The 10906-nt window shown below is 41.9% G+C and overlaps 1 protein-coding gene across 1 annotated transcript; it reads right to left on the reverse strand.

Annotated features, from left to right (window-relative positions):
- Window positions 1-553: 553 nt before the first annotated feature.
- On the reverse strand, window positions 554-10597 carry LOC125901381 (endophilin-B1-like). The gene is made up of 10 exons (XM_049597063.1): window positions 9981-10597; window positions 9671-9812; window positions 7398-7526; window positions 6147-6280; window positions 4718-4810; window positions 4514-4597; window positions 4384-4407; window positions 4071-4160; window positions 3571-3671; window positions 554-2276 (listed from the first exon to the last, which is right to left on the reverse strand). The coding sequence occupies exons 1-10, from the start codon at window positions 10035-10037 to the stop codon at window positions 1670-1672; spliced, it is 1461 nt and encodes a 486-aa protein (XP_049453020.1). The 5' UTR covers window positions 10038-10597; the 3' UTR covers window positions 554-1669.
- Window positions 10598-10906: the final 309 nt, after the last annotated feature.

The raw sequence follows: 10906 nt of genomic DNA on the forward strand, positions 1-10906 counted from the left end.
TTGTAGATTTTGTACAGTAACAAAATTATCTTTGGTGTTATTTTTACCAACTGGCGGTCAGTAATGTAACGTTAGCTCTTCATGGTTCTGTCCTGCAACTTGATTGGATGCTGTTGGATTGGTTCTGGGGAATTGCGTTAAATAACATTAACGTTAATTAATTGAGGATATTAATTGATTCGTGGCACACTTTATGAATAACATACTTTTTAATCTTTAGGCTTATGGTATTTCAGGTCAAAAAGTTAAAGTTCGAGTGAAGTCATGAGTCATTGGAGTTTAAGCACACGCTGAGTTACAATTATTTTTTGATTTTGACAAGTCAAGTCTTAAGTCATCAAATTTGTGACTCAAGTATCACTCAAAACATAACTAGCCTTGGCCTGGGAAGCCTGATCAAGACCTCAACCTGGAAATGACTGTGTGTGTGTGTGTGTGTGTGTGTGTGTGTTTGTTTGTGTGTGTGTTACTGGTATGAGAAACTGCAGCAGGAAACAACAGCAACACCTCGACTGGAGAACAAAGATCCACACTTGTTTTGACATGACATCACTGTTTGCATATTTATTTCCACATCTTCACATGAATTGAACCTCACACTGACATCAGCTTAGTGAACAACATGACTGCATGAAAGCACAGTTTAAACCTGGCAGCAAATAGAACTGTGAATACTGCAGCGATCCATACACACACACACACACACACACACACATCTTTACGTATTGGGACAAAAGCGTAGAACAGAGCTGGTGAGTGATTACATCAGTACAGTTAGTGCTACATTAATGTGTGTGTTTCCATCCAGGGTCCCAAGAGTGGACCCACACTACAGTAGAGCAGGACTGCCCTCACAAAGAAAATGAACAACATCTGGACATGGAAACTTCTACCCAGTTCACCTAGTGGGGGCTTTAATGGGGTAAAAGGGTAAAAGTGAATATGTGATTTGACTGTGTGTAGGGGGGGAAACACCCATAGTGTGTATGAGGAAACATATTTTATACCAAGCTACAGCATAAAGGGTCCTGTTCAGCTTGGTGTTTTGGCACCTCGCTGTACCCAAACACATGTCAGTAACATGTTTCATGTGGAAAATGACCTCAACTTGCAGTAACTTGTGTCAAAAGGTGGCTAAATCACATACATACACAGCTCTCTTTAAAGGTCTCACAGGTTTGGGGGAACACGTGACAGTGTGCACAGGGGTCACTGACAGACATGAAACACTCACACATGACTTGATGTTTTTACACCAACAAATATCCACACATACACTTGGCACAAAGCTTCGTTCTCACTGAGCTAAATGTAAAAATAAAGATTTAGTTTCACAGATGAAAAACAACGTTTCAGAGTCACACACTGTAAATATAACAGTCAGAAGACATTACATCCACTGCCCACAAGAGTGGACTGATACTCAACAGTCATCATTTTTATACAACATATATAATATGCGATTATAGTTAAAGGCTAAAATTGTTGTGGCACTATGTCACGTTTAGAAAAATAAGCACTTTTACAACCACTTCACATTATCTTCCCTATGGGATTAATTAAAGTCTGATTATGTATCTGTCCTTTATTAAGCAGTCTAATTCTCAAGTCTACACAGCTAATTACCACTGGTCTAAATCAGCTGAACGTCCATCAAAATCAGTCCCAGCTACTGAACCATGTCCTCACTGGCTGCTGATGACTCCTGGGCATCTCCTCCGTTAATGGCAGGCAGCTCGCTTGCGGTTTCATTGGCTGTTTGGGGCTCAGCAGCCACACCATTGGTTGTCAAAGTCTCCATAGCAGTGTCATCAGTTGTTACGGTCTCAGTGGCTGCTGCGTTTGCTGTCTGAGACTCATTTGAAGTTCCACTGAGCTCAGAAGGTTGGGAAGCTGTTGTCAGACCACCTGCACCGTTGGCTATTGCAGTTGTTGCTCCGTTGGTTTGCGCAGTTGTCGTTCTGGTCTGATCTGTTGGGTGACTCTCTGAATTTGATGCAGTGACATGATCTAATGCTTGGTTGGTTGTTTGGCCATCAGACAAGAAGGTGTTGTTGTTATTGTTGTGATTTGGCCGTGGGGTTACAGAGGTTGTTTTTTCAGCTGCAGTCCATGAGTCCTGGTCGAAGTCTGGAATTTGGTGGACAATAATTGGAATTGGAGAGACCTGATTCAACCCGACAGGCTCGTTGGCTACATGGTTGCTTGTGGACGGCTGATTGACTTCATTACTAATTGCTGACTGCCAGTTATTAGAGCAGAGGACTGCTGGAATGCTGCATGGAGAAATAAAATCATAACCAAGTCATTAATGTGAAAGAAATAATTTGCTCTACAAAGTATTCTCAATAGTCTCGTGTTCTCTGCGAGACCAGATGTCCAGAGATGGTTGGCAAAATGGGTTATAGCTTTGAAGACATAATAAATTGGATCCCATGTTGTACTACGTACATTTTGTGGTATTTGGTTTGTGAATTTAGGATTTTAAACTATTTTCTTTCTTTCATGAGCAAAACAAATTAAGGGAATGTGACCTTGATGAAAACTGAAAGTGCATTTTGTCAGTGTCCTGTGAAAACCCTGTATCTCCAAATGTAAATCCTGTTTTAATTTTGTGACACTGCATTTTTTGGAGATTAAACTTCACCTCCAGACACGTAAAAATACTTACACCAATACTAGTGTTTAATTTAACACAGTTTTACACATAATAGATTAAAAAAATCTGAGAATGGGCTGGAAGCAGATTTGCTCCTTAATGAGAAATTCTCAATCTGGCCTCCGCAAGACCCATTTCTGCATGTGGTAGGTTTTGCTGTCAATTTCACAAGCGCTGCTAATGCTAGGGTTGGCTAGTGAAAGACCAGCGCGCATCAAGAGGGCCAGTGTTAGAGGAAAAATCAGAAAGACTCAGCCATACATGTTTGAGCCTCAGCCAGACCCCTACTTAGACAAGCAGTCTGTTGTGCATTAAAAACGGGGACAAGCAGATCAGAATGGTAAGTGTAGCTAGCATCTTTTATTTGTTTATGTTGGTTGTTAGCTTATAGGCTAACTGACAGTGTCAGTAAGTCTGCTCTGCGCTGGAGGTTTCAGGTTACTTTGCCAGTGTTATTATGAAGTCTGTTCCCCGTCAAAATGTGTTTCCCATATTAGACAGCAACTGCGGTTTACATTTGTAAAATATAAAATCTAGCTTGCTCAATGTATGCTTTAATTTCAGTTTGGGGAAGTGCACTGTCATTGCCCCCTACTGAAGGGGGGAATGTTAAAACCTCTCTGGTGACCAACTTTGCACAGTTACAGGTCAATATAATCAAGGTCAGACATTTTAGGGGACATAAATATATAAAATACACATTTTTGAGTGGGGAGTGACTTAAAGAAATAGTATCATTTCAACAGAAGAACATTTGGATAGATGCAAATTGAAAAAAACCCCTGAGAAAACTTAATTCTCAATTTAGATGTTTTTTCCCACTAACAAAAGGAAGCAACAAAAGATTTCCATATATTATTTTAGTTATATAAAGATTCAATATTTAAGTGTTGTATAGCAGACATACAGACCTGGCCAGCTGCTTCTGAAGCTCCTGAGCATGTTGATTGCACTGGTCGAAGTAACAGGCCTGAGCTTCCACAAAGTCAGTCAAGCTCCGCATGTGGTTCATCTGGGAAAAAACACAAGCAACAACACAAGACAGATGGAACAACATGAAGAGTCTGCATTTAAGAAAAAGTAAAAACTCTAAACTTAAACAAATAAAAACAAATTGGCATAATTTGCATCCTTTATGAATAAAATGTCATTTTGCAGATTGAATTCTCTCCATTTGTGGAGATACTGAATGACAAACTAACTGGAAAAATGTAGTGTTACTATTCTTTTTAAACAGAAAACAAGAGTTTTGCTGGGCATGGGTACATGAAGGTATATAACTATGTAGTCCAAGTTAACTGTTGCAAAGACAGAAAACCTACCGATACAAAAATACACATAAATACCAAGTTTGAAAAATATGGCAGAATCTTATTTTCTATCTTTTTTTTGTGTGTTAGTGTGCACATACATGAGTGTTGCTGATTCCTTCCATGACTCTTCTCGTAATTTCTGACTGTCGATCGAACAGACTCTGACAGATCCTCTGCTCCATCTCTGCCTACACACACACAACATAATCTTTTAGGGTCTTTTTAATTAGTCCAGCTTTTTTAGCGAAAAACAAATCCCAGATGAGCCTAAATCTAAATGAGCTGAACAATAGAAAGAAAATCATCACTGCAGCTGATAGGACCATACTCAATTCTATAACTGCTGACGGTGTTAAATTAGTTTCCCAAGCATCACATTCTGCATGTATGCAAAGATAAACATGAACTCACCTGGGAGATTTCCTGCGCCCAAATCTGATTGGATGAGAGAGACAGAGGAAGACAAGTGATTTACTCAATGGCCAAACATCAAATTCAGTTTTGCCTGTGACAGTGTTCGTGCCCCTTTAACATGACTGACCTTTAACCACTTAACGCGCAGGAAGCTGAACATGTAAGATACATGAGACAGGTAGTCGTCTTCCAGCGGGTTTGCATTCAGATTCTGAGAGAGACAAGAGATTAAGGTGGAATGAGAATGTACTGTATGATAGAAATGGGGATTTCGGTGAGTTTCTGGATTGATCATGGTGTGATAAGTGAAGGTCAAGACATTCTAACTCACTCTGCCCTCTCGCTCTGCCTCGTGGGCTTTCCTCACTCTGTTCTTAGCTATGTCCAAGTCCAAACGCTTGTTCACCAACATCTTGCGCTCATCCTATGAACACGCACATACACACACACACACACACACACACACACCCATCCCATCCACCCACACACACACACACACACACACACACACCCCCCCACAGACGTTTTAAAACCCATGTTAAATATACAAACAATTAGAAACTCAGCATGGACAAAAGAACAAAAGAAAGAGATTAGTGAAGCAATTACTGTGACAATCAAAACACAATTAAAGCTGGGGTAAGCAGAAATCCGGGAAGGGGAAAAAAAAAATGCAGAATCTGAAAATACAACCTATTCCTGTCCTAAACTCCTCCCACCAGACGACCACAGACACATACACACCCTTTATACAGTAACCCAGTGTTTCCTAAACACTGATTTATTTAATCTTATTTAATTGTACAGTTGTGCACACTGCATTTGCTCAGCCTCTCCTTGCCCTGCTCAAACCACAAATGAGACACAAATTAGCTAGCTAGCCACCTCATGGTCCCTTAGCCTTGCTAACTGCTGCTGTCGACTGCTTTACTGGGAGGGTAGCAGACAGCAGCTACACAGACAGACCTTCAGTTTGAGGCTGCAGCAACTCCAATTTGGCCAGCGCAAAACCCCTTTGCGCCAGGTGTCACAGAGGACTGGTGCCAGCGGCAGCGCAGGGTCTAACCTGTGCAACAGCAGCAACAGAAAGTTTGCTGATCCAGCAGGTAGTCAGGGTTGTTTGGTCACGTGGAGCTGGGGTTTGTGCTGGCTGGATTCAGGTTGCTGTGGCTGCTGACAAGGGGTCTGCCTACAGAGCTGACTGTGGCTTGAGGCTCTAGCTAGCGTTAACCACATAAACGTGAGCTTTAAGCTACAGCTGTGAGCCTTTAGCTCTGCTTAACTGAGGGCTAAACTATTATTAACATTTTCATTGCATCTCTGAAATGCTTTGCCAATACTGAAACATATTTTAATTTGTTTATTGTCCGACTCTCTTTTTGACAAGTCTGTCTTCAGTATTTGGGTTGCTGTGCTGTCTAGGCAGTTGCTGCCAAAGCTGGAATAGCAACTTTCTCTGTAGGATTTTCTACTGTTGTATCATACTTTCACAATCTGAAGGAACATGCAAGCATATCTGCCTTTATAGAAGAGCCAGTTGGAAGTCCTTCTCTCTGAAATGATCTGTGATTGGCCAAAGACTCCCATCGTGGGCCAGAAAACAGAAGCTATGAAAACAGCGCCAAGAGGAGGTGCAGAAGTCTAGTTTCCCTCAAACCACTTGAATTACAGTATGCTCAAAGTTTTACGGGATTTTACCCAGTGATGCACTGGGTAATGGTGATGGGTGTGAATTCTGTATTTGTTTATGAGTGTGTTACCTGCATGGTCCTGTATTCCCCCTCAGTGAAACTCTTCAGAGGGGTGAGAAAGTGGATGTTAGTGCTTTGGACAAACTTCCTCTCTGCCTCGCCAAGCTGCTTCTGAGTCTCTCCACACCTGAGCAGTGCAGTTCCTGAGCACAAAACAAAAATTCTGTTTATATCTGCAGCACAATATACTGATGCAATGTCAGCCATATTATCCAGACCAACATTATCCTCATTAAAAGGGAAACTTGTTTTTGTCTTTAGACTTCTCCTTGAGTGAGACTGGCTTAGACGCAATAACAAACAAACTGGATCACGCGAAAGGTAACGTGTAAATTGCATCTAATTAATCACAGAAAAAAATAACACGATAAAAAATTAACACTGATGAATTGTGTTCCATGGTTGCCCTTGACCCGATTCCTCACTCAAGGCCAGAGTGGCTTTGACACGTGAAGGAGGCAGGCCAGACAACAATGCTTGACCCTGTGAATGGAGCATTTACATATTAAAAACAAAACAAAACAGATGGAACTGTTGATAGGAGCACCGTCCTCTGCAGTTTCTGCAGTAAGGAATTTTTGTACCATCGGAGTACTTAAAGCCTGAAATATCACCTCAACCAAAGCATTTAGCAGTGAATCCAGAGGTCCGAGCTAGCACAGCCTCTGATGCTAGCAGTAGCAGCCAGTCTTGTCAAGCCACACTCGACCAGGCGTTCAGACATAAAATGAATAAGTCCACCTGTAATCAACTGACTAACTTCCTTGCAAAATGGACTGCAAAAGACTGCAGACCAGTTTTGGTGGCTGAAGACAGGGGGACAATTGTGTCCAAAATCCAGCAGCTTTACCACAACACATCTGCCAAAAACCATTCAAATTGAAATTTCAATACCTTCACAGCAAAAATTGATGTGTGCGATTAATTTAGATTAATTAATCACTGAGGATGTAATTAATTGGAGTATTTTTTTTTAATCACTTGACAGTCCTAATAAAAATGTTTTATTTTTCTGTCTATAATATTGTCAGACATTTATAATAACAATCTGAGCCTGTCAGTGGTAAAAACAAGCTCTTCTGGTGGACATACATTGACAGTGTGCCATTGCCCCGAGGGATTACACTGCAGCCTGTTCGAGGCAGCAGCCCTCTCACTCAATACTGGACCAGTTTAAAAAACTGTTGGTCTAATTAGTCACTTAGACACAAACACATGGGAAAATAGGGTTCAGGTTGAAAAAGTTTAATGAATACTCACCATAGGGTGTGTTGGACCCCATTTCCAGCCCTGCTTGGATCATTTCATCTCCCAGTACTTCATGTGCACGAGGTCGAGGGGGGACGTTCCAATCCAGATGCTCATACAGCCGGTCCTCTAATCGTGCTCCTGTTCCATCATGATACACAGTTTAATTTTTAAAAGGCTGTCAATAACAGCAGTCAGAATACTGCACGTACTTGATACTGTATTCTACTAGGACGAGCATTAAAACTGATTTAATACAATGTGAGACAAAACAGTAGGCATGAGGAACACCTAAGGTCAACAAAAATGATTCTTCAGAGAAACTAAAAGCCCTCATTGGAAAGATGATCTGCAAACACATCTTTGATGTTAAATAAACATATTATTTCTGGCAGCTGAATGGTCCCCTTACTTGATAGATTACAGACCACGTCCACTCATAATTCCATTAGCCGATGTAATTGGATTCAAACAGCCAAGAGAATAACCATCTCTATTCATCTGAACAGGACAATTACAGTCACAGCAAACAGAAGAGCACAAAGTAGATGTGGATTTTGCAGGAGGGCAAACAGAGCTCAAATAATGTCTCCCCGAGGTAAAGAGCCGTCGTCATCATTCAGTGGTTTCACGTAGATCGTAATGACTCATGCTCATTTGTTGGAGATGTCTGTGGGTTGGCGCAAACATAGAGACGGTGTGTTTATCAGGACAAAATGTTTGGTCAGTTAATTATCTGAGTCAAAAGTCTATTGATCGACTCCAGACTGTACAGAATTCAGCTGCCAGGCTTTTAACCAGAACCACTTCAGTTTCAGCCCCTTTATACTGGCTCCCAGTATGTTTTAGAGTAGATTTTAAGATTACTCCCAGCTATATCTCCGCCCTCTTAGTGCTACACGCCAGGACGTATTTTGAGGTCCTCGGGCAGAGGTCTTTTGTCTGTTCTAGAGGCTCAGCTGAAAACTAAAGGGGACAGAGCTGTCAGGGCCCCGAGGCTCTGGGAGAATCTGCCCGAGGAAATCAGGTCGGCCGAGTCAGTGATCTCCTTTAAGTTCCTTCTTAAAACATACTTTTATCGGACAGCCTTTCCTGGTTCCTGGTTTAAAGGAGCTATATGTAAGAAATATAAAGCAAATAGTCATAAAATCCTCCTAATATGTCACAGAGACTAAGGAATAATGTTCATATAACATACTGATCTCACTGACAACAATAGTACAGCCAGAATATTCGCATTTAAAAAAAAATGTTACAGTCCGCAAATCATGTTTATGTTTTGAATTTGTGTTTTGGCCTGTTGCGCCACCCACCGCCATCTACCAGTCACGCAGTCAGTAGAGTCTCAGCATCAGTTACAGTTACGACTGAGCTACAGCAGCACGGCAAGCAGCATTAGCAGTGTCCCGGTACATAGCATTAGCAGCCGGCTCCTCATGAGCTGTATCCTGGCAGCAGTGTTAGCAGCAGAGAAGCCGGACTTGCTCGAACGGTCCGCTGGAAAACCGAAGATCAAGGACGCGGCGATGCGGCCCTGCCACGGCAGCCGCCTGTGGGCTAACAAATCAGTCTCCAGCGTGCTGCTGTCTAGCAACCTTGAATCTGTAGGGGAGGGGGAGGTGGACATGACTCGCGGCAGTATTCTGAATTTGAGTGCAGTAACCATTTTGGCCACATTCTTACATACAGCGCCTTTAAGTTTATTTAGTCTGTCTTTTATTTCCTCAGCTTTTATACACGAAAGTGTATTTATCAGTTCTTTTGAAAGTTGTTGTTTTCATGTCTTGTCAATGATATTTTGTTTTTAATAAGATGATATATAAAGGCCTTTCTCACAGCAGACATTTTGGCTTGTGATAACCGGAAAAGCACAGGTGGTATTAGTAACACTAGATGCCTCTGGTTTTTATTCAAGTGCTCTAGTGGGAGTGACAGTGAGCAAGTAAGCAGGACACAAGGATCCTGAAATCAAAGCAGCTAAATGGAATTCAGCCATCATTTATTTTATTATTGACACATGTGTTGCTCCTCCTGTGACATGTCAAAATGCCCACTGAAACACTTTAATTGCATGCTGTACATGAACACAACTTGTTTCCATGGGGTTTGCAATTGTTTTTTGCTAATATATCTGGGTAAAAAGAGAATACAGACATAACATTTGTGGTTATGTCTCAATTTATCACTTCAAAAATGAGTGACTTGAAGGACATACAAAGACTTTAGGGACCTTAAGACATTTTCTATACATGATACAAACGTTTAGACACTTTACAGTCTCTCACCGGTATTGGGCTGCAGTAAAACCTCCGTCTGGGAGATTATATTGTCTGTCCATGTCTTGGTGGCGTCTGCCCGGGCCAAGAGCTCCTCCAGTCCGGGGTCCAACTCAGTCTTAACCGCCTGGCCTAGACTCTCCTCCGTGTACTGGAGCGGAATCACAGAAAGCCATTTAAGACACTTAAAAATAAAGATTTATTGAAGTAGCCGCTGTCATTAGGTGATACTAGCGTCTCAGTGGTGTTTACTAATCAATAAACCCGTTATTTACATGTTAATGTTAGCTAATTTTGACGTTCACTTCCGAGTTCTTACCTGAACAGCCCGGTTGATGAACTGACCAGCATCCACAGCCAGCCGCGTCAGATCCATGACAACGTCCCCAAGGTCGCGCGCTGTCCTCCGCGGTGGTCCAGCAGAACACTAACGGTCCGGCAGGCTACCGTTAGCTATAAGAAGCTAAGTGACCAACGGCTAGCTGACCTCGCCATGGCCCCAACCGCCAGCCACCACTCTCTGTTAGCCAGATTACGGTCCGTTAACGGTGACCAGCCGGTTACATCAAGGCGACGGAAGTGCGAGCACCTGCTGTGCGTTGTCAGTTATCCTCCAGTCATGTCGGGTGCGTCTTTCAAGTTTGCTGCTCGTTTACAGCCTCGGTTTGGCAGTAATGGCTGGATTTCAGTACACTAACGGGAGGTCTTCGGGTAAGTTAACGGTTGTTTGTGTGCAGTTACGTCGTTTTATTGTCGGGCTTTTAATTTGTTGCCACACCGAACCGCGTAGCGTCTAAACAATATCAAATACCAGTATTTTTGACAGCAAAATGGCTGCTTAAATACTGTTTAAATTTTGTTAGCTGTCTAAAACATGTTAAAAAAAAATAATGACATAAAAACACGTCGATATCTTCATCGAAAAAAAGAAGAGAGCGCAAGACTTCCGGTTGCGATTTTCACAATAAAAACATAATCTCTGCACCCCCTCTCAGTGACGCAACATAACATAAAAACAACAGCTGCAAACTGAAACTTGTTTTCCCATAGAAAAGCTTCAGTACATGTATTCAAAGATGATCTTGCCATGTAAAAAGATATCTCGTTAACATCTCAAAAATGGTCCACTTCCGGTGCTGCTTTGGAAAGCTCCTCTTCTATCCAAAAGACATCTGAAACAGCAGCCAGGCGTTGACAAAAACGAGAAAAGTAATAATAAAGAATACAGTGACCCTCTGAGTGTCT

Source organism: Epinephelus fuscoguttatus, linkage group LG14 (genome assembly GCF_011397635.1).
Source record: "Epinephelus fuscoguttatus linkage group LG14, E.fuscoguttatus.final_Chr_v1".
Classification (NCBI taxonomy): domain Eukaryota; kingdom Metazoa; phylum Chordata; class Actinopteri; order Perciformes; family Serranidae; genus Epinephelus; species Epinephelus fuscoguttatus.